Source organism: Leuciscus leuciscus (assembly GCF_965113295.1).
Source record: "Leuciscus leuciscus genome assembly, chromosome: 19".
Classification (NCBI taxonomy): Eukaryota; Metazoa; Chordata; class Actinopteri; order Cypriniformes; family Leuciscidae; genus Leuciscus; species Leuciscus leuciscus.
In genome coordinates this window covers 13,789,487-13,815,015 of record NC_138743.1, presented here as the reverse complement: position 1 = coordinate 13,815,015, position 25,529 = coordinate 13,789,487, and the positions used below count along the sequence as shown (strand labels likewise).

Here is a 25,529-nt window from a genome sequence, read left to right as displayed (position 1 = left end):
CTGGTAATTAAGTACAGATTTAACACTCCTATTAGATTCATCCATTGAGACTGTTCTAAAATATGTAGTAAGCAATACTGATCAAGCTTTGGTTTAACTAAGGCCCTGTCCCAAATGGCGCACTTCATGCGGACTTTCGGTCTTGTGGACTTGAATTGCGCGTGCTCGCTGAGTCTACGAGTCCGTAGGGCGTCCCATTCAGCATTTTACCGCTCTGAAGTGTGCTCAGCAGCGCCCCCTTTGTACCCTTGAAGCGGTCTTCCACGAAGCCCGCATAGAAGCAGGCTCCACGCACTTTAACTACCCAGGAATCCTTGCGAAAGGCCAATCAGACAACAGATGGGAGGAGATTTCACTCACGGATAATTGTTGACATGACTGAGAAGAAAATATTACTGTTTTTATGACCTAAATGTACATTTTACCAGTTGTTACCTACAGTTTATACAAACATTATGGTCATCGACCAGTGGTTGATGTCTCAAACATAATAATAGCGCGTTTAATAATACGATCGCATTATGATTCATTAAATAAAAAGAACCGAATGGTAGGGCTTTACTGAGTCATATGTAAACATCGTATGAATATTGAAACCTGTAAATTGAAAAAATTAAGTTTAAATTATGTTTTAAAATTGTAATCTTAGTTCAAATGGAACATTATGTATTATTATGTACAACTTTATACATCATTTAAATAAGCATGATATATCTATTGTCTAATGCCCAGGTGATATGCACAATATCAAAATATAGAACTGTAAAATTAGGCTGTGTAGCACAAAAATGTGATTTCTCCTGTCCAACAACAACCAGACCGTTATTTCCGGCATGCCGATCGAGTCTGTCCCAAAAATACCTCTCAATGCGCCCTCGTGGACTCGCGCCAAGGGCCCTATAGGTCTGCACTACATGACGTCACCAAAGTGTGGACTCTGAGGAAGTCCACAAGTCCGGAGTGTGCCATTTGGGACAGGGCCTAACACTAAGGTCTAAGGTCAGGTTGCGACTTCTTTCCCCATGTTTGGACAGACTCATAAAAGTGCTCGTCAAACACAAGCAGTGATTATTTTGTAAGGAAGCATTAAAAGCATGATGCTTTACACCAACTACAGATGTTCTATGCCTATATTCTATAAGGACAGCTCTCTATACCAAAAAAGATGAGAGAGCTTCACATGTATGCACAGCATATGGGTGGCAGGAAAGTGACTTTTATAGCAGACTCGAGCACTGATAAAAACTTTATAGGCTGAAGAGTATCACGGTAGGTCAATCTAAAGCACTTTTCCAGCCATTGCTGGTGAATACATTTACGCATCCTACACTTAGTCGTTCCTGATGAGCGCTTCAGCCGCACAACCACAATGATGATCTCAGAAGCGGTGATTTATAGTAAACTTAACTGTCTTTCAGTCTTTCTGAAACCAAAATATTCCCATCTATCTCTGATACTACCACAATGAAATGGAATAAAGTCAAAAATGTCACAGAATGTGTATTTTCACAGGTGCTTAAAAAAAAAAACTCAGCAGTGCTGCAGAAATCATCATAGATGATGGGTTATAGCTATCGTCTCACTGTATTTCACTGCAAGCACTAAAATCACACTGAACTGCTGAGCTGTACACATCTTCACATATTAAAAAATATATCTTTTCCATCCTATAAGTTTCCAATATGTCAGAAATGTCATTTTCCATTCTTACAAAAGGCTTTTCGTTAGGTGAATTCCCTTTGGATATGTCTGGTTCTAGGCCTGACTTTCCAAACACCATTTAAAACACTGATTAAGGCAACATGTGGACTCAAGGGTAAATTCCGGATGAGAACGTGGTTGTGAACCTTTTAGGTTCCAGCCAAACTCACTTTCCACCATAACAGCAGTGGTTTGCCCCAAAATGGTTGATATTTAACAGCTAAAAGGAATAGTTCGGCCAAAAAAAACCGTTAACTCCGATTTGTTATGAATTATATTGTTATGAATATACTGATTTGTGACCAGTTCCTTGATAAAAAGAACCATTTCAAAAGAATGAATCAATTCAACTAACTGACTAAATGATCCAGTCACAGTGATTTGTGAGTTAACAGTTCACTGGAGGAAAAGATAAGTAAATGTATTTTCAGATGTTTCTGCACAAAGAGCTATAGTATGGTTTCAAAAGACTGAATATAATACATAAGCTGCTAATGTATACATCAGTCACTATGAACTGTCTACGAACTGGACAAAAATTATTTTTGTGTCCATTTGAAACAACAAGAAGGTGAGTAAATTGCTAAATTTTCATTTTTGGGTGAACTATTCTTTACAGAATTAGGCTTTTTAACTAGGCTTTTGACAATAAAGCAATGCCTTTCACTGATATGACTTCTTCGAAAACGTATGCAGAGCACAAACAAAAGAAAGAAACGGGAATATTATGACGGTCATCATCTTCAACATTTACAAACGATTATAATGCTGACTCACTTCCCCACAGGGAAGAGAGTGAAAGAGAACAGATAATATATGTACTGACTCTGCCAGGCACTGCAACAACAGTCAACAGTTATGTTTCAAACCAAACATGAAATTATTGAAATTGGCGAAAAAATCTTTTTTTTTTTTTTTAATCAACAACCCTGAAAGATTTTTCCTCCACACCCCCTCGTTGTGGAAAACACCCCGAACCCAAACACGATCTTGAGCATGTAGAACAGAACGGAATCAGCTGGAGGCAATTTCAAAAAATAAACTTCTGTTCCGAGTTGTCCAAAAGTTGTTCTTGTAATAAAACCATGTGAAAGCCAACACTGAACATGCATTTCTAAATCAAAACAGGATGGAGCCAGACAAAACTGATTCAGTGTACACAATGCTCAACTGTCTTCTCAAGAGGGAATACTTAGATTTGGGTTACATAAACAATTCAAGGCTATGATCTTTAAGATATGGCAGGTTTCTTGTTTTCTGGTGAGCCTCACTAATCGATGACTATGTGCGTCAATTACAACATCATGCTCTTCCGAGACACTGCATTCTCACAGAAAAACTCACGCACATAGCAACAAGAATGTTTATTCTTCTTGTCATTAAACAACTTGGATCAAATGCCCTCATTTTTGGAGAGATTGTTTTAAACTCTGCTTTTCAGTGCATTTCTTTCTCACAATTTTATCCGCTGTGGCTAGCTCGTTGGGACAGTGCGCACACCTGACGACTAGTCGGAAAGATTTCAGACAGATTTAAAAACAGGTTTGAAATCCATCCTAATGACTGCGACAAGTTAAAGTGTGTCTCATGATTGCATACACTAGAAAAGAGACACAAACAAGGAACTATGAGATAACTACTGAAAAGTAGGGGGCATTTGTCCTGATGTGTACACCATTTGTTTGCCAAGGACTCTGACATGAGGTATTAACACAATCATAATAGGAATGTCTATACTTCTGTCATTATTCTCTTTCTAAAAGGCTTAAACTCTCATCTTTCACAAAAGCCTGTCCACCCTCGGACATTTCCCTGAGTGACCCTTCCTGAGATTCCCAGTATGGAAATAATTGAATCTAATACTGCAACCATAGCCAAGGAATATAAGGAGAGAAATTCAGTAGGGAGTGTCTAGGAAAGGACTTAGGAAAATCGTCACCCCCTTATTCAAATAGTATTCAATTTAAAAAAAAAGATTTTGTGAGTATATTGCGTATTTGTGCTCGGATTTAATTTGTGCTCGACTGAAAATTCAGCTTTGATCACAGGAATAAATTACAGTTTAAAATATATTAAAATAGAAAAGAGTCATTTTAAATTGTCATAATATTTCACAATATTGCTGTTTTTTTATTATTGTTTTTTATCAAATAAATGCAGCCTTGGTGAGCAGAAAATACTTCTTTTAAAAACATGAAAAAATCTTACTGACCCCAAACTTTTGAACGGTAGTGTACATGCATACATACATACATACATACATACACACACACACATACACACACACGCCCATGCACACATGCGCACAACATAAATCAATCCCAGAAGTCAAATCAAATGTCAAGTCAAATGTTCTTTGTGCTAAAAAGCAGTGAGACAAGGATCAATTCATTCATTAGATAATAAGATGATTCACAACTCTTTTCTCTTACCATTGTAATTCATAGCCGGCAGGACCAAAGACATCTTGGGGCGGCTGCCTTTGTTGTGATTGTTGGCAGGAAGGAGGAGGTGATCCTATAAGCAAAAGAATTACAGCCATAAAAACACATGAATGAGGAGTTTATTACTTTGGTGAGAACATAAATTACACTGGATTGGTTCTCAAAAAACATTTCTTATTATTAATAATGATGAAAACAGTTGCTTCTTTATATTTTTGTGGAAACCATTATGCATTTTTTTTCTTTAAAAAAGAAAATCATACTGACCCAAACGGTAATGTATATTGCAAATAACATTTGCTGAAGCCAGTTTATTTCAGTGCAAACAAGTTCAAACTTGAAGCACTAGAGAGTGTCGTATAACAATTCTATAATCTGGTAATAAATGTATGTACATTATGTACATTTAGTCCAACTCAACTGTAACATTCGGAGACATGAACCTGTCAGGACACACACCTGTTGAAGACAGAAACCATATGGACAGGAAAGCCATGGAGCTGGAGATTATAATAACACTCATGTCTGTGTGATGGATGGGAAACGGGTCATGGATTTGTGACGTCTTGTGTCATGTAGACTTCAGTAAATGTGTTAGCGTTTAATACCATCTGTTGTCACTGTAGTAAAGATGTGCAGAAAACTGAATTCACAATGAGACACAAATAGTTCACCCAAAAATAAAAATCCTGTCATTAATTATTCATCTTCATGTCATTCCAAATCTGTATTACTTTCATTCTTCAATGGAATCCAATTGTAATTAAATGAAAGAAATGTAAAGTAAACGAAGACAATTTTTTAACTTTTGGGTGAAATATCTATTTAATGTTCAATTCTGGTTCTGATTAAAAAGAAACAAAACACCAAATACATCATAATGTTGCTCAAAGATTATTAAATTTGTGTTACAGCATTCTGGCTTTTTTCCCTCTTCCCCAGCCCACTGTGGTTCCCTAGACTAGATTATGACAATGAGGTCTTTTAGGAAGAGCACAGAAGTTGCCACGTTCTCTCTTTGTATACTCCAGCAAGTGACCTGAAACCTGTGGGTGTGATCCTCCGATTCAATTGCCTTCATGACTAGGGCCAATGAGAGGGAAGGTGAAAGAGAGAAATAAAGATTGAAAGGGCCAGTTACTAACCATCTCATCAGATAGACATGAACTTTTCGTCAACTCTGAAGTGTGACTGGCTCAGAGGGAGCAGCAAACTGAGCATATTGTGATCGGCTTACAATGAGGATAACAATTAACAAGAAACATCCCTAGCACAGTTTGAACGTTTGTAGTGCAACTCTGGGAGATCAGACCGCTTGATTCAATAAAACAATTTTAAAAAGCAATATTAAGTTGCAAGCACAGTCCAGACAAGGATGCTGGGCTCACTGCACAAAAGCAAACCTAAATAAGACACACAGATTCTCAGAGACACATGCCCAGAAACCTAGGAAACAAAATAAACAAACAAAAACTTTATGAAAAAAAAAAAAAAAAAAAAATTCAATAAAGTTCATTATTAACAATCACTTTCATCCTTTATTTGAACTGATTGTCTCTCCTCTCTAAGCTACACATTCTTGAAAAACAAATCAGAAGAGGGCCGATCTAACAAGTCAAAGGACACCAGTGTTGTTTAGCAGTAGTTCATGGCTGACAGACTAAAAATGCTGTAATTAGGGTTGTTAAATGGTCAAACTCAACTAAAGACTAGTTCACCCAAAATAGTTGGAAAAGTTTAATTTACTCATTTATGTTTTCAAACTCATTACTATTTTTCTCTTTCTTTTATATAAAAAAAGGTAGGTGACAATTTTCATTTTGGGTGAACTATCCAGATTTCCTCTTCATAATCTTTGTTTTGTGATAAACCATAAATAACCCTCTTGAGGTTTTCTACCAAAACAGTTTTTGTCTTTAAAAGAAAAAATTGTGGACAAACCCCTTTAAATACTCCATCTTTCACTAGCCCCTTTCACACAGAGATTCCGGAAAATACACGGAAAATGTGTACCGGGATTTGTCCCGGGATCGTTTGATTTTGGTTCATTCACACTGCCAGTGATTTTACGGAATCTATGAGTGTGTTCACACACATCCCGTAAAGACACGTGACATCAGGATGTGATAACTCCTGTCAGATGTCAGTTCTGCTGATAACTCCTCTTCATCATTTCTATACGAAGACAAGTCCATACTACCCAGTAGCGCCACTGGGTTTGCCGAGTGGCTTGTTTCAGGACTGATCCCGGCAATGTTACTAGGTCCCTATCCCTGCATCGATCCCGGCATCAATCGCCGGGACGTGTTTGCGTTCACACAGAAGGCACTCTAGCAATTTTACGGCAATTTCCTGGGATCAACGTGCTGTGTGAAAGGGGCTACTGATGATCTGACTACTATTAAACAAATGGTCACACATTAGAATCGTAGGCAGACAGAAATGCAAATCTGACGGATTAGGCTTTGACCTTTTTACGTTCATAAATGGAGGTCACAATCTGAGGATGTTTTGGAGGAGCTGAGTCAATATTTTTAAAGTCTGACTTCCCAAAAGAGTGAACAAACCTAGAGACATAATGAAACACAGAAACAGGGCAGTGACTGACTATGACTAAACCAGTCAAACATCTTCTGGCTCAACTCACCTAGATGGGACTGATTTTCAGGGCTGATATTAATGAACACAAAAAAGACAACTTTGATTTTAAAGTCTTTAAATCAAGACGTTTAAAAAAAGCTGGCAGAAAAAGATGTAGCGTCCACAAAACCATCTTTATTTTCTGATTATGAGTCACTGACATTATGAGTCATTTCTTTGTTTAAGTTTCACAAAAAAAAGACCTGTTTGCCATTAAAAAAATAAATCACCAGGATGAACTGGTGCCTGATAACCATCTACTTTCACGTAATGAGTGAAATTCATCCTACATTAATTAACGGGGAGCAAGTACAGTTAGTAACAAATTATAAATACCTTGGTGTAATGCTGGACAATATAAACTCAAGTGGGATGTATGGTCTTACTGTGTAAGTAAAAACAGAGAATTTACTTCCTAAAGAAATTACTGTCCTTTAATGTCCATAGTAGAATATTATTGATGTTTTATGGGGCTTTTACTGAAAGCATTGTGTTATTTTGTGTGATCTGCTGGTATGGTAATGCCTCTGAGGCCCAGAAGAGATCATTGGGGAAGGTGGTAGTAACAGCAAGTAAATTGTTAGGAATAAAGTTAGAGAGTATAGAGAGCATATATAAAGGAAGAGTGTTAAACAAGGCTAACATCATTGTGAATAAGCGACACCCTCTATCCTATACTTTTGAATTGCTACCATCAGGCCGACGATATTGTGTCCCTAGATGTTTAAAAAATAGGTTTCAATTTTATTTTATTCCCCAAGCAATCAAGTTTTTAAATTCTCTTCCTTCCAGTGGTAGTGGATAAATAGTCGCCAGACTGGATACCTTAATTAGGTTTACTATTAGATTATTTTCTTATGTATTCATATTTAAATATATGCCAAATGTGAATTTGTCAAATGTCTGTGTGAGTGTACGCTGCAAACACAATTTCCCTACGGGGATAAATAAATACTGAACTGAACTGTCATATCCCCTGCAAATTGGTGAAATATATGATAACACGAATTTTGCTTTGAGCCATTGCAGTTTGTCTCAATTTGGGTGCGTTGTTTCCTTCGTAACAAAAGAGATTTAAAATTACTTTTTTCAAATATGTCGGGCAACATTATTCAAATCTTCTGAGTGAATAATCAAAAGCAGATACAAAAATAAAAAAAACCTTCAAACATACAAGGAATAAAGAACAAATTGATGAAAGATGACATGCAATTAGACTGAAACAAAAATGTTAGAAGATTACTACAAATGCAGTCTGACTGAAATTACGCCCAGCTTAAGATCATGCACATGTGTACAAAAAAATAGGCCTGACTCATTTGAATAACTCTTCGTCGATTCAGTTTTTCCCCACTTTTACAAAGCTGGAAGTAGCTGCCAAAAAAATATTTGTTAGCTAAAATAAAAAATATAAATGTGCATTAATAAGTGACATTATTGGGGGGGGGGGGTATCTGAATCGGAAAATCACTATAATAAACAACAATATGCAGCAAAATGTTTTTAGCATGTGTCCATGAAATGTTGCAACGACCACACAAAGGACAGAGTCTTGCTTGGTTGATCCAAACAGCCTCAAACAAACCTCTTGAATAGATTCTGATAATTATGCCACTAAGCCATGAATCTCACAAACTTGGCAAATCCAATGAGTAATTGTTCTATGATGCATGTCATCTGACATCAAATAATTTTTCTGGATACTTTGATGAATAGAAAGCTTATTTGAAATAGAAATCTTTTGTAACATTATAAATGTCCTTGCGGTCTCTTTTGATCAATTTAATGCATCCTTGTTGAATAAAAGTATTCATTTCTTTAAATCTTATTGACCAAAAACTTTTTACATTTTGTACAGCATAATTAGTGTGATATAATCTAATTTAATTTAAATAAATAAAAATTGTTTTAAACAGATTAGTTTACTGCCTTGTATATCTTTAAAAATCAAGGTGGCAATACAAGACCCACTGTGTGTTTTATTTCAAACAAGAACGATAGTTTACAAACTGTAAAAACAGGAGTTTATAAAGACCTCCCAAGATTTAACACATGCTAGAAGATTCTCTGACAGGCCATGTGCTCTATTGTGATGGAACCATCTCAAGTGTCCCCTTATGATGCTGTGTGGGCTCTAAAATCAATGTGTGGCCACAGGCCGATAGAAAGCAGATAGACAGATGAAAAGACAGATCAACTTACCCGGCGAAAAGAGATCACGTAGAATGTGTCCCCTCTTCTGTTGAGTTCATCAAAGAAGTCATTGTAGGTGCGGCGAGGGGCGTAATACACCTGCAGCTCGCTGCTGGGAACACTACATACAGGATACAAACACTGATTTACATTTTATCACGGATAAGAACAGCATGTGCAAGTTATGATGTTTCCTGCAGGTAAAACCTTTGACTTGTATTGAAGAGGGAATTTTTATTATAATTATATATATACACATATATATTTATAGAAATAATTCCATATCAAAAGGTTCCAGCTGTATCTGGTTTACTTTGCATATGTTATAATAAAAATACTAATTATCTAATCTAATTCTCACAAATCTCTTGATAAAACACTTTCTTTCCTGTGTGAATGTGGCCTTTCCCCTGTTGTCAGTGTGATGCAATGGAATGTCAGCCATGCTGATTTTTGGCCCAATGTACTGCTGAGGTCAGCCAAACTATAGCAGTCAAAAATATGATTTACCCTGAGGGAGAGCAAGTGAGCCAACCAAAAACACACACAAAAAAAAAAAATGGTATGTAGGCAGATACCTCTTTAAGATGTAAAAATATTCAAGAGAAGAGTTACAAAACTGAGTTTGAATTGGAGGTCTACTCCCCTCTTAAAACACACCAGCATCCACTTGTGAGGTGGCTTTGTGATTGGGACATGACAGCTGAGGGTCAATTTCACCCTTGAGACTGAGAGCATCTCATAAAAAAAATTATATTAAAGGCTGAATGGCCTGCAAGAACAGCCTAAAACGACGCTTATATTGCAATTCGTCTGTTGGTTATTACAGAGGTATTATAACTTCATGAAAGATTACGGACAAATAATGTTTTCTTGAATAACATGTAGATGATTGTGCACAAAAAGATAAAAATTTTTATTATATATGGCATTGTTTGAAAAATTTCCCTCAGGCTTTAATACTGGATTTGATGACAGCTTTAAAAAAAAAAAAATTCTTAGAAATTCCAGAATTCCGCACCTCTACACACTCCAAATTTTTGCCAAATCTACCACCTACTTTGGCAGATGACGAATTGGGCGTCAAACTTGTCTTGTAATACATAAATTAAAATTGTCCTCAGACCATTTCTCCGAATACACATTAGTAAACATTACAACATTTGTACAAAGTTTACATTACAAATAAAGGGACTGTTTTTTACTGTTTTGCTCACATAAGCAAATACCCCATTAAAAAGCCTGTACAGCATTGGCACAACACTGCAGAACCGAGAACTGATGACTGACTCTCATACACAGACCATGACGACAAATATGCTGATATACGAATATGCAGTTTGATGTTGCAGGAACTTCCTCACAAATCTAGTGAAACTTACTTTTCAGAGGAATCCGTGTACTGGATCTGTGTCATTATCTGTGGTACCTCAGCCCGTTTATCTGCTGCTTTCTGTCGGACAAAGAAAAGAAAAATGTCACTTTCTGTTACCAAATTATACAAAATTAATATGAGCACAAGCACATTCCCATGTGTGTCACTGTACGTGCTTTAACATCTCTATGCTTAAGCTCCTGTCATCGAGTGTTAGGCTGATAAAGTGCATCTCTCTCACACTTTGTTTAGTTCTTTGCTCTGTGTCGACAGTACACAGAGTCTGGGAAATAGCCATTTGTCAGTATACCCATCCATCTGCAATCACCCAACCTCTCAGCACTCTGCATGACAGTATTTACTTAGTGCTTCAGTCCTGGTGACGGAAAGCAAACATGGCTGCAACTGGCAGTACCGGAGTACACAGCTTTGTGATTATAATGGGAGCGAACTAGATTTGTTTAGAGTTGTTGTTGTTGGTGGTGAGGAAATTATTTCTCTGGCGTTAGCGGTTCCTGTTTAAGACCACCAGTTTTTCTGGGCCAGAAGGCCTTTAAATGTAGTGGAAACGCATTGGAATGACTTCAGATTGGGCGATGGGAACCTATAAGTGGAAAATGGTTATCAGTGAATATATGTGTGTGTTTGTGTCTGTCAGGGCAGTTTCCACACATAAGGCAGACCCTTCGAACACAGGACAGCCTTTCAAACAATCAACCTGCTCCACACTATGCTTCTCTAAATCATAACAAGCTTTCCATCCAACTGCTCTCACTATTAGTTATCTGAAAAAATAAATGATAAGGAACTAAAGCAAACAAGTACATTCTGATTAATTCTGCCTGTACGGTGTATAAACCGTACAGATTCACATTAAGCCAAAATCAGGCTCAAGGGAAGGTTTCTGGAACTAGAATTGTGAAGCTTTTTTGCCACAGGACTATTCATGTACAATTATTTCAGTACAGATTTGAGTAGAGATTCTGCTACCAAAGATGGTAAAATATGTTTCTTGAACATTTATGCGATGTTATGCCACAGAATACGGTCCATTATTTGAACCAATAACCTTTTTAGCTTCCAGCCTGGTTCTTCGAACCTTTAGGCTACACAATCCTGGGGCTTATAATCTCTGATTTTTTGTCATTGATTTGTGGCTGTGGTATAACCATTTCAGGAGTCAATATGTTGTATGACTATCAAATAAAGTAAATGTAAAATGTGTGTATGCATTTCAAGACAATTCTTTGTGACTAAGCTGGTAGCCATAATTTGTTGCCATATTTTGTCCCCTGCACAACAGACAAGCAGTACATATTTTCCCACCATTTTGATTTCAGTGTTAATACATGTATGCTGCTTCAGTGTATTAAATAGTAATGTGTTTTGAAAGGTATACACTACCATTCAAAAGTTTGGGGTTAGTACGTTTTTTGTAAAAAAATTTATACTTTTATTCAGCAAGGACACATTAAATTAATCAAAAGCAACAGTAAAGACAATTATAAATGTTACAAAAGACATCTGACCCCAAATTTTTTAATAGTAGTGAAATATTAACATTAATTTATTATATGAATTGTGGAAACTGTAAACTGCATATAGGGATTTTAAAGCTTAAACAGAACAGCAAGGGTTTTTACACGCATTCAAATCAAGCTACAGACAGAGGTTTTGAAGCGAATCAGACTTAGTGTGGCAGAGACTGTAAAGGAAAAAAAGGAAATTAGTCAGATTGTCTGAGCAGATTGGGGTAGGGGGGTGTTTACTTTCCCAAGACTACTGGATTATACTAAAAGTGGGTTAAAAAGGAATGAAAGAGACAAGCAGTATGAGAGGAGAGAGAGAGCAAAGAAAGGGGTCTCATCCCTAATGTAAACATTTAGAAAGATCTATTTAAAGAAAATAAACAGTGTTATATCCTGGTGGTTCTCAGCTGCCTGTATCCGGGTTGGAGGTATGCAACAAAGAGTCTGCACTTGAGTCGCACCAATACAGATGTCATGCTGAAGGTCAAAGAGAAAGAAACAAGACTCTTCAATGACTACAACTGGACAATGTCAAGGCCCTTAGGTGTCTCTCTCTGGCTTTGTTCACACAAATCTGATTTGGATTTCAAATCCAATCTTTAGAACAGATTTTTAACAATATCAGAAAGACAGCAAAACATAAAGAATAAAATAAATGTAGAAAGACAATTGGAGGCTTAAAAGAGGAAAAGTGTTGTTAGTTCATACCGGGATGGTTCTGCCTCTGTGTTGAGTGTTGCTCAAGCGGCGGGTTTTGGTCCTCTCAACCTCATGACGATGTACCCAGCCTCTCAGCTCATGCGCTATCCTATAGTTATGCAGAATAGAAACATCATCTCAATTTTAAAACAGAGTGGTTTTGCATAAAAAAAACATATGGTCAACAAGAATTTATCTTTGTGGACTTAATTTTTGATGAATGGCTGGACATCGGATTTGAAATGGCAACCAAGCTACATGATATAAGAAAAGAGAATACAGAGAAGAATAAAAAATGTTTGACTCTGAGGTGCTTATTAAAGCTATAAGTTTTACATTAGCAGTTCTAAATGCCCCGATATACTCACAGCAAAGTTCTTTTTTTCATCGCTTAGGGATAAAAAGAAATTTGAAATGCATGGCCAGCAGAATACTGTTAGCCACACTGCTGAGAGCAGCGTTAAGATGAGTATGTTCTTTGAATATCTTTCCTTTTAATAAATAAAAAGCACAACAAAAATGACAGTGGTGAGAAAACAATAGTTAAGAAGCATCTGTTCATAGCGATGTGGATATGTTTGTACTAGCTCTGCACTCCAGTAAAGTCCTGTCACATTTATTTATAAACCAATTTATACAATAGATTGTTTAAAAGCAAGCAGTTTTTCAGTATTAAACAAAAAAAATTCTGTGTCTCTTTCAATTAGAATTAAAACTTCAATTTCTACTATAAATCGGCTCTCCAGTGTATTCATGTTTTTACTTGTAGGCGTCTGACCTCGACTGAATAAACAGAAGAAATGAACCGGACAACATCAAAAGCAGAGCCTCAGAGTCACACCTACCCATTACGTACTCGCCACAGACAAATGGTAGTTCGAAAGTGTTTACCAGCCAGAGGCAAGCTGTTTCAAACTCCCAAAATGAACAACAAACTTTATTTTGGCCTGATTTTGTTAAAAAAGACATCACACCAGTTTGTTCTTCGATATCTCTTAAAGTATATTGGGGCCATAAAACCACCATATTTTTTTTTATATATTCATTGAAAAATGATTACTATATATACTGTATACTGTATATATAAAAAACAGCCAAAAAAATGATCATTTATTAATAAAAAATTTTAATTGAAAGCATTGCTGCAGTAATACTGATGTAATGAGTGCGTTGAGGGGATTATGAGGTTGAGCCAAATTTGAATCCATTGTAAAATAAAGGACTGGAACTATCAATTTTTTAAAAAGCTGGTCTAACAGCTGTTGGAGCACAGATCGAAAGATTATTTTTACGAAAGCTACAATTATCTTTTACTGTCATAACAACAGAGCTCAGAAGATTATGTACCAGGGCTGTTGTTTAGGGCTATTGTAATAAAAAGTGCTTCTCGGTTCAGATCAGACGGGCAAATTTAGGATACTGCGGACCAGTTGCTCTGTACTCAAAATTTTAAGAGAACTGGCTTGTCCCAGAACTGCCAGATACTACTAACACTATTACATTTATAATAAAACAGCATTTGAATATGAAAGAGGGTGGGGTAATGTCAACATTGATTTTAAACAAGCTCAGTACTGACTTTATGCACTTGGTCCTGTTGACGGGTGGCTGGCAGGGTGGTGCAGTTCTGAAATACAGAGGATCCTTGACCACCACCAGAGCCTTCTGCTCTGATAGCACATCCTCCAACCTATGAGAAAGAGAGAGAAAAAACAACATTAAAGACAGGAAAGTGTAACAAGGAAAGAATGGAGAAGGGGGTTTAGAGTCTTTATAAGGACGTTTTAATTCCAAAACAATGTACGAAATTTTATAAGGCTCTTGTTTTAATCATCTCTTGGTACTGGCTTAACATCTGAAAGAATACCATGTGCAAGTGTGCAAGCCAAGATGGTTCTTTCTTATCTTGTCTACGGGAAAAGAGAGCATCTCTAAAAGCTATAAATGAACACTGCCAACAATTAATGCCAAGTTCATGTTTAGCACAGGTACAGTGAACCTGTACTTAAAATAAATCCAAGACATCATGAACAACAAAATCCTAAACCATCTCCCTGCAAGAAACTGGTGTAGACATTTACAGCTTAACGCAATAGCTCCAAAAAATCAGGAAAATGTGGCCTCTGAAACATGTCACACACTTCGGGCTGTGGATGAGTGACGGTGAAGCTCTGGGAAGCAATCTTTGCTGACATAGAGAAGCTCATCTCACAGTAGAAATAGTGGGTCTCATTCATGAAACACGAGCAGAACGAATTTTTGTGTAAATCGTGTGTAAAGTGGTTCTGGCGTAAATTTTCGGATTCATTAAAATGTTCGTATTTTCCAAATGTTAGTTGGTACGAAAGAAACCTACACCTGCTCCCAGCCACGCGTAAATAGTGCGTTTAACATCCGAACGTTTTGCTCATTAATAAGGCTGCATTTTAATCAGCTTAATCGGGTACATATTTACACAGCATTTTGAAAAAAATATTATATATAGTAATTACATAAGGTTTTTCTTTTTACTTTTATTACGAGAGCTAGTAATAGCATCTGCAAACGGAACACAAGTCCGCAAGTCTTTTATTTTTTTATTTATTTTTATATTCAAGCTGTTTATTCATTTATTTATTTTTTCCGCAAGTCACAAGTGTTGCAGTCAAGCTTCATGTCGAACCATTTTCTTTTCACTTCTGGGACTGTTCGATTAACAGATGAAACTCCATTAACTGCATCTGTAATATGCTACCAAGCATTTTTACCTAAAGCATTTAGGTAAAAGCATTATTATCTAAAAAATCCTTTTTTTAGGACCTGATATACGCCACTATGTACGCTTGAAAATAAAATGTGGCGTTTTGAATGAACTTCTGATAATAAAACAATCAATTTCTGCATCTGAGAAATTTCTCTTCTTCATTCGCTTTTGAGAAGACATGTTGAAATCCTTCATTTCGTGTCATAATATGATGCCCATATATAGTTGTCAGTCGGTTTTAATGGATGGGATTTAATGGGATTTATGGTAATTGAGAATGAGCGTGCACGCGCGCGTCCCATTTATGACTGATTGGAATTCATTAACCCACACACACATTTCACTATCAAATCTGACGTTTACGAAGTATTTGTGAATCAGGAGAAGAATTTTCAGGAATGTCTCTTTATGCACAAATCACTCACATATTTACTCGTATATTTACGAATGTTTCATGAATGAGACCCAGTGAGTGGGAGGTCTGGATTACTGTGGGCTTAGATTAAAAAAAAGAAAGAAATTAAGAAAGCAGACTAAACTTCTTGATATATTTAACACTCAACAATAAAAATGCTTTACAAACCCTGAACTATTAGAAACACAATCTCTGGGCAGATCCTAACTCAGACTGGGAAGCAGGCAGAAAGTTGTGGATAAACCCTTTAGAAATGTCAAATACAGGAGCAAGAGCTACGAGATCTGTGGAAATATTCTATAAACTGGAGATTTCAAAAGAGATTTCTAAATTCGTGCAGGGGTAAATTAACTCCCTATAGAAAAACAACATCTGGATCTCAATCTATATCCTTTCTCCAGTGCTAAATTAAATCATTTCATTTCTTGCTTTGCTCCCCGGATAGCCAAAAAACTAACCAGCTCAAACAATCCAACCCTACGATGCCTTTCAAAGAACCTATTACACAGTTTGAGCTGGATAAGAAAACTTTAGTCAAGAGTAGGAATGGCTGTTAGTGGAAAAAACAGCAGAAATGGAAACGCCAGAGAGTAAATGAGGAGGCAGTGAAATAAAAACGGACCTAAAATTGAGCCTTGTGGAACACCACCTGTTTTGGCCAAAAAAAAACAAAACAAAAAAAACGTAAGAGTCTTACTAAAGCCGGTGATCTTGTCTAACTCAGGCCCCAGGAAGTTTGAAACATGACCCCTGGGAGTGAAGTAACTCAAAATTCAATAGACCTGCTTGATGAATGTCTTTGGGAAAACATAGAGAGAGGTTTTCAAAGTAATCATGTCTTCAAATATCTGTCTTTTCATGTGGGGGTATTTGAAGTCTTCTGAGTTTCATGTTTTTGAAGCAATTTATTTGGACATGAGAAGCCAGTATTGCCTTTCAAAACATCATCCTGGGTAGATAAAATAACAAACTTAGCTAGCTGCCCAGTTTCAGTATGAAAATGTGTGTGGGGGGCAGATGTGAGAACAGAGTCTTGTTCTCTTATGCAGGCATTTGGTCAGAGTCACTCAACACCTGTGCTGACGTTTTGTAAAACAAAAATGGACTCTACAAGCTTTGGCAGGAAAGGGTCTCTGGTGTTTCCGGTCCCACACAGAGGACTGAGCATGACTATGTGTTCATGCAACTGTAGAAGACTACAGAATAGTATTACCTGTTCACAGGGTTAAATGTATCAGTCTGAGGCCTGTCTGAATCGAGGATTCTCTCTGACTCAGGGGAAAAGCCCAGCAGGTGTCTGCCATTGAACGCAGGGGCAGCAGGAAACGTAGACCCTCTGTATCCTCCAAGCAGACTTGGTGGGACACAAAAGGAAATAAAACAAGTCAGGATATTAAAAACCTTTATATAACACATTCCTACTGGTTCCTTCAGAAGAGTTACATATGGAAATATTTCCATGGGACCACCAAGTTTTTCTTATGCCACCAAGTACTTCCTTCTACAAATTTCAAAACGACACAGATTTATTCATTTACCAATCTGAAAGTGCAAACTGTAACAAATTAAAATACTGAAATGGTATGATTCATTAAAATTATTTACCTCATTGGACCCAAGTTGAAGACCAAGAAGACCAGAACTGCCATAAGACAGACAGCCCTCCGTTTTGGAGCTGTTGCTTTTAGCACAGAGTTCTTAAGAGATGAATAATGATAAAGTATTAGGCAAGGCAACTTTATTTATATAGCACATTTCATACACAATGGTAATTCAAAGTGCTTTACAGAAAAGCAATTCAAATAATCATAACAATCACAGCACATACATATGAAATAAAAATATGTATAAGAAATAAAAAAAATAAAAATCATATTTAACCCCTATCTGGAGTGGAAGAAATGGAGATTCAGGTTCATGATTTTACACTAGACATGCCCCTTCACTCTCGTGAGAAGAGACACTAACACATTTTAGAGCAACAGCACACCCCAATTCAATTTAAATTCTTCATATATATATATATATATAATACTATATATAATGTTACAAGAGATTACTATTTCAAATTAATTCTGTTCTTTTGAATATTCTATTCATCAATGCATTCTGAAAAAAAAAAGTATTATCTTGATTTCCACAAAAACATTAAGCAGGACAATGATTTTCAACTGTTATAAGAAATGTCTTGAGTACCAAGACAACATTTTAGAATGGTTTCTGAGAGATCATGTGACACTAAAGACTGGAATAACATGCTGAAAATTAAGCTTTGCCATCATAGAAATAAATTATATTTGAAAACTGATCAAATGAATGCAGCCTTGGTGAGCATAAGAGACTTCTATCAAAAGCATTTTAAAAATCTTAATGAACTCAAATGTTGGAATGCTAGTGTAGAAAGCATGGACACCCACCTCACTCATCAGGCCTTCCACTTGTCTTTTCAATGTGCCGTTTTCATTCTTTAGCTTCTCGTTCTCAGAAAGCGCCACCTTCAGACGGGCCTCCAGCGTCAGCAAATACTCTTTTTTCTTCTTCCGGGAGAGAGAGGCAGACTCTCTGTTCTTTATCATGCGCTGTTGTCTCCGAGACGCATTTGACTGGAAGGAAAAAGAGAGAAATCAGGTCAATATTGCTCAACAAAACTAGTAATTACACTAGTATTTTTGACACACAAAAATATGGGTTGTGACACACAGTCAAGGTACTTTGTGGTTGAACTTGCCCCCCGCCACACAAATTAGATCTTGGTCTCATTTATTTGTACCAGTTATAGCCTAACAGGTCCTGCAGGAAAATTGCATCATTACGATCATTTGCGACATGGTTGAGTCATACTAAAGGTTGTTTATAGTGCAAGAAAATTAGAAAAGTGATTGCGGCTAGGATCTCAGATTTTTGCATTAGCTACACCTTTGATCAAGACAAATTACGTATGGCTGGAAATCCATCTGTGTCTGTGTCCCCTCTACACACACACACACACACACACACACACACCTAAAGATAATAGCAGACAGGACCATCTGGCATACTGTCCAGTATAGAGGAATGTGAAAAGAGAGAAAGACCTAATGTCCTATTTTCTATTCAAAGCCATGAGATTGTTTCCGTTGCTCATTACAGGTTGGAATTATAAGTGGAAGATTGAAGAGGAAAAATTATAAGAAATGAAAAGTAATTCAAAAGTAATGCTTTACTTTTTTTTAATACAAGGACACATTAAACGGATCAAATGTAACAGTAAAGACATTTATAATTTCTGTTTTAAAAAAGTGCTGAAAGAATCCTGAAAAAACAATGTCACAGGTTACACAAAAATAATACACAGCATCATTTTTTTCAACATTGTTAATAATATGAAAAGTTTCTTGAGCATCAAATCAGCATATTCAAATGATTTCTAAAGGATCACGTGACAGAGTAATGATGCTGAAAATTCAGCGTTGCCATCACAGGAATAAATAACATTTTAAAATATATTGAAACATTTATTTAAAAAATTGTAATCTCATAATATTACTATTTTTACCAAATAAATGCAGCCTTGGTGAGCATAAGGGACAAAAACATTTATTAAAAAAAAAAGAAAGAAAAAAAGTGTCACCACCCCAAAATTTTGAACTGTAATGTATACATTTTATTTGTGATTGGAAATGCTATTAAAATACATGATTTAGTTTCATTTGAGCTTTCTTCATTCAAATATATAGCAGTTGTACTTTTATGACTGGACAAAATAAACAAAAAATGAACAGCAGAGACATAACAATGAGCCCTTATTCTTAAATTAAAGCTTTAAACAAAGTGCTGAATTTATGTGTGCTCCACTTTAACAATGTTCTGGAATATGATTAAAACTCCAACCTAATTAAACATAGTTAATTAAGCTTACATAAACAGGGCCTGTTCATAATCAAACCACCACCCAGTCCTGACAAAACTCAGGGGTCAGATGCTTGCAGCAGACATTGTTTGAGAACATACCTCACCCTAAAGAGAGGAGAAAGACAAAGGTGAACAAAAGAACTTTACTGAAATAGACTAAAGAGAAACCGAGACCAATGGTAGGGTGGGGTGGTCTGTTCTCACAGCCAGACCATTTTAAGACTATGGCCTAATAGTCATGGTGATTAAATTGCTTGGATCTCCATGTGCCTGTTTGTGCTCCCATCTCATGAGAAAGCTCTCCTAAAACCGGGAACCGGGCCACGGCCAGGGCCTGGGAATGAATAACATGTTTGGTTACAAGAGCACGGGGTGCCATCACCATGGCGATCGAATCGGGTGGGAGGGGAGGGATTGGTGGATGTTGGCACAGCTCACCAAAATTCAGCATTACTGAAGACTTGTGCTGAAACAATGAAAGATGTTCATGACATTTCAGTCCCTTATGTAATTTAACCAAAACCCCAGTATATTCAAACCAACTGTCTATCACCCAACACTCAAATTGATGGCAGCCATTTGATAAATTTACAAATATGACAGTACGACTCAACCAAACTAATCTACCAGAGCCAAGTAGGCTCAAAACACCAACCAATGGATCTTCTAACCAACCAAATCAGCCTGTCTCTGACACATTCTCACTGAATTTATTTGTTAGCTCATGGTTATTACTCAAATTCACAAAGCTGATCCAGCAGTTTTCTAACAAGATGATTGCTGAGAGCTAAATTACTGAGTTTGAAAGCTGCTTTATTTGGCATCGCCTTCAGAGATCTATGACAGTTTATTTTGCCCTAAGGAATCTGCTTTAGAAAATATGTGCTTAAGTGAGTTATTCATAATGCTGAGTGTCATGAGAAAAAAGAAAAAGAAAAAAAGAAAGAAAAAAAATCTACTACTGCTTAGAAAAGTAAAAAAAAAAGTAAAAAAAAGTTAAATAAATAATAATAATAATAATATTATATATATATATATATATATATATATATATATATATATATATATATATATATATATATATATATATATATATATGCCTGTTTTGTCCATCTCACAAGAATGGTTTAGATCTCATCTATATCTAAATATCTATATATTCTCATTCTGTAAAATCTGTATTCTGGAGAAATAACCGTTTCTAGATGACATCCACAACCAAAACTATAATTAAAGATACAATTTACCCAAGAATGAAAATTGTGTCATTTTTAACTCACCCTCATGTTGTTCCAAACCCATACGCTGTTATTTTTACATGGAACAAAAATATAAAAAAATTAATATAATCCTCTCACATATCTTTTCCATAAAACGTTAGTTCACAGTGGCCACAGTAGTATATGTATATGTATAAAATACTTTTAAAGCACCATAACAATAGTTCATCCTTTTTATGTGTGGGCTGGTATGTAACTATTTATTAGCAGAAAGCAGGTAATGCATAACTGTTATGGGGTCAACAGTCTGATGATGGGGCTTATGATCTGATGATCCATCATCCAGTAACCAAAAATTACTAGTTGCTTAGATCATACCCCTTCTCCAATACTACATAACTGCTAGTTTAATCAAGGCAGACTGTGATTACCCAAAGTGGTCAATGGCCAATATGCTTATATTGATAGTGTATAGTTTACTACAATATAACTATAGTCAAGTCAAGTCAAGTCAAGTTTATTTGTATAGCGCTTTTCACAATACAGATTGTATCAAAGCAGCTTCACAGTATTAAATTTAAATAATACAACAAAGTTTGTTTCAAGAGGAATTTATTGATTGATAAAATTAAATTAAATATCCCCAAAATATCCCCAACTGAGCAAGCCAAAGGCAACAGTGGCAAGGAACCGAAAAACTCCATCAAGTGACCTAATGGTGTCCTAAAACTCCATCAGGTGACCTAATGGAGAAAAAAAAACCTTGGGAGAACCCAGGCTCAGTCGGGGGCCAGTTCTCCTCTGGCATTTATGAGCTAGAGGACGGATTGTAGTTTGATCTGTAGGATTATATGAATGCCTGGCTGAAGAGATGCGACTTTAATCTAGTTTTAAACTGGGAGAGCGAGTCTGAGCAACGAACAGTATCAGGAAGACTATTCCAGAGTTTTGGAGCCAAATGTGAAAATGCTCTCCCTCCTTTGGTGGTTCTGAATATCCTAGGTATGACCAAAAGCCTTTAACTATATTTTTTTTAAAAATTAAAAAAAATTGCCATGCCATTTTTTTCAAAAGAAATTAATACATTTAATCAGCAAGGATGCATTAAATTGATCAAGAGTGATTTTTCTTTTTAAAGGTGTAGAAAGTGTTGGGTGTAACTCATTACCAAGTAATTAATTACTTTATTTTTTCAGGAGAAAAATATATTTTAAAATTATTTAAAGCAAGGCATTATTCTTAATTTTTCTGTAATTTAATTACAGTTACTTCTGATGTAATTGCATTAAATACTCATAGACTTAAGAACAAGTCTACTAAAACAGAAGTAGTTCTTTTGAACTCTCTATTTATCAAAGAATCCTGGGGGGGGGATGCATAATGTATCATATAAAATTATTAAGCAGTTTTCAACAGAACTGTTTTCAACATTGATAATAAAAAGAAATATTTCTTGAGCATATAGAATGATTTCTGAAGGATCATGTGGCACTGAAGACAAAATTCATAGAATTCATAGAAATAGAAACCAGTTATTGTAATATGAATTAAAAATAAATTGTAATAATATTTCACAATATTACTGTCTTTACTGTATTTTTGATCAAATTAATGAAGCCTTGGTGGACAAGACGAGAATCTTTCCAACAGTAGTGTAGTTACTAACTAAAGTGACAAACTAAGTTAAGTCTATGACAATCTGGTCCCTTCTTCACTCTAAATCTATGGGGTTTTATCCCACGTCACCCAGACATGCAGACTTGTCAGTAATATAAAATTGCCAAATACTGGCTAACTAATCAGTCAGGCTGATATATTGGTTTTCTTAATAGTGTAAAACATGACTATTCATATAAAGAAAAGTTTAAAGTGTCTCAGCCTACAGTCTACTGGGGCAGGGAACTAAAATATTCTCAATGCTGCACAGATTGACTTGCCAAAGATCATTAATCTTAAACTGCTATAACAAAACATTACATCCAATCTTCTACACAGTCATCAGCATTCAGCTGTTTCAAACATCCTACGCCGCAATAACTCTCAAGCAGCCAAACATAAACACACACACAAAAACACACTCAAAGACACCTGCCCCACCTGCCAGTTTTACTGTTGCACAGCAATTCCTTCTAAACCCCCTCAACCCAAAACCTCCTCTGAGGCCAAACCACAAGCAGCCATAGTTAAACTACAGCTGTGCTAAACTCTAAAAATACACACACACACTCTTAATGGCTCTCTATGGACTGTGACAGTTTCAATGGGCTATCACATTTTACCACTGCATGATCATGACATTAGTGCTGGCAAAAAAAGATAGGAAAGATAAACATAGGACTAACTCTGACCTATTTTTTATCTTCTTAACTTAAAACTAATTTGTTGGCATTCCATGAAACCGGTTTGCTTTAAAATGAGGGATACAACCCGTTGACCAAAACAGGACAAGTAAAAAGATTCACTGCCACAAATATGGTGAACGAATATTTCTACAAAATGTCTGGTCTGTGACAACAAGGGTGTGATGGCGTTATTATTTAAGCTATTAATCATATCAGTGTGAAAAACATGATTAATTGTTTATATTTTATTAAAAATAAAATAAAAACAAATCAAATGTTTTAAAGGAGAACTCTGTAACTCTAGCGAACTCTAGTCACTTCTTCGCTGATTTTCCCTTTTGTTGTCGCATGTTTTCCCCACGAGCTCCCCCTACAGCTGTGGGGGGGCGTATATTTCACAACACAGTCGTAAAAAACTCACTTGCGGCGGCCTCCTCCCCCTCTCTACCGCTGCTCATGTGCGTTTGTTTTGATCGGAGCAAGCCAACTGTATCGCGTGGAGCTATGTCTACCGAGGTGGGTAATCTGGTAATACATCATACATGCGTGTGTGTTTATGTCGAATTGCCGTAAAGCAATTTGTGTTTCGCGCTCGTTCTCGTTCTAGTTCTCGCTTCTCACGAGACTTCCAATTTCACTTTGCCGGGACGGCAGTGCGCAAGTTGCAAGGTTGGTTTTCCGCCTGGGAACGCTGGGGGGAGCGGGGAAAGTCACCAATATCACCAGAACAGGTTGTTTAACCATCCAAATGATTTCTAGACAGTTTTATTAAGTTAAAAAAGTTACCAAGTTCTCCTTTAATATAGATGACAAAATATGACACGACGGACATTATATATAACATGCAATAGGGCTTAAAGGTGCTCTAAGCGATGTCACATGTTTTTTAGGCTGAAACATTTTTTGTCACATACAGCAAACATGAACACACTGTCAATTCTGACCAGCTCTGTCTGTCTGTGTCTGTGTACTTTTTTTTCTACAGGTTTTTCTACTTACAAAGCATGTAGAGGTCTGTAATTTTTATCATAGGTACACTTCAACTGTGAGAGACGGAATCTAAATCCAGAAAATCAAATATTAAGTTCTGCTTTTCTGATGTATCAAATACTTATGTCATGCAATAAAATGCAAATTAATTACTTAAATCATACAATGTGATTTTCTGGATTTTTGTTTTAGATTTTTTATATATATATATATATATATATATATATATATATATAATAATTCGTTACATTTATATAGCGCTTTTCTAGGTACTCAAAGCGCTTTACATGAAAGGGAGAATCTCCTCAAGCACCACCAATGTGCAGCATCCACCTGGATGATGCGACGGCAGCCATATATACAGTGGGGAGAACAAGTATTTGAAACACTGCTGATTTAGCAGGTTTTCCCACTTACTAAGCATGTAAAAGTCTGTAATTTTTATCATAAGTACTCTTCAACTGTGAGTGACGGAATCTAAAACAAAATTCCAGAAAATCACATTGTATGATTTTTAAGTAATTAATTTGCATTTTATTGCATGACATAAGTATTTGATACATCAGAAAAGCAGAACTTAATATTTGGTACAGAAACCTTTGTTGGCAATTACAGAGATCATACGTTTCCTGTAGTTCTTGACCAGGTTTGCACACACTGCAGCAGGGATTTTGGCCCACTCCTCCATTCAGACCTTCTCCAGATCCTTCAGGTTTCAGGGCTGTCGCTGGGCAATACAGACTTTCAGCTCCCTCCAAAGATTTTCTATTTGGTTCAGGTCTGGAGACTGGCTAGAGACTGTCATATATATATATAAAAAATCGATTGACAGCACTAGTACATGTGTGTGTGTATGTATACTCATTATTGAGTCCTGTTGCATAATGTGTTTAAAATGCATTAAGGCATCACCCCAATCTTCCCTTTCTCTATGCAGCAGAGAGCATGATCATGTGTGTGTTTGCCACGTAGGAGTATAACACCCCAACCAAGAATCCGGAGCTTAGAATAAAGGACAAAAACAGAAGCAGGAGAGAGAGTGAACATGTGGCTGCGCTCAGCTAAAAAGTTTTTTTTTCTGTAAGCCAACAGACGTTGAGGCTACAGAGGCGAGTCTTTCATCATATTCCACTTATTGTCAGATCCATCTAGCGGAGTCATTGCTTACATACTAAAGACATTAGATATTCTTTAGACTTTAAAGCCAATTCATGACCTTCAAACACAGCATACAAGTCTACATTTGGAATATATTTTGAAGAATTTGATATTTCTAAAATTACATAAGGCGATTTATAATTCAAGAGTATAATAAAATCTGAAACCTGCAGAATTGCAACATGCAAA

The 25,529-nt window shown here is 36.3% G+C and overlaps 1 protein-coding gene across 2 annotated transcripts in view; it reads right to left on the bottom strand.

The window, feature by feature from the left end:
• atf6 (activating transcription factor 6) overlaps nt 1-25,529 on the bottom strand; it is a 43,173-nt gene that overhangs the window by 3,512 nt on the left and 14,132 nt on the right. Inside the window, exons 8-15 of one of the 2 annotated variants that reach the window (XM_082146968.1) lie at nt 18,157-18,342; nt 17,345-17,436; nt 16,953-17,093; nt 14,161-14,271; nt 12,591-12,690; nt 10,361-10,431; nt 8,988-9,099; nt 4,134-4,218 (exon numbers count right to left, since the gene is read on the bottom strand). In XM_082146968.1, coding sequence (XP_082003094.1) covers nt 4,134-4,218; nt 8,988-9,099; nt 10,361-10,431; nt 12,591-12,690; nt 14,161-14,271; nt 16,953-17,093; nt 17,345-17,436; nt 18,157-18,342 — 898 coding nt within the window. The remainder of the gene's footprint in view (nt 1-4,133; nt 4,219-8,987; nt 9,100-10,360; nt 10,432-12,590; nt 12,691-14,160; nt 14,272-16,952; nt 17,094-17,344; nt 17,437-18,156; nt 18,343-25,529) is intronic. The other variant, XM_082146969.1, reaches the window with a different exon arrangement.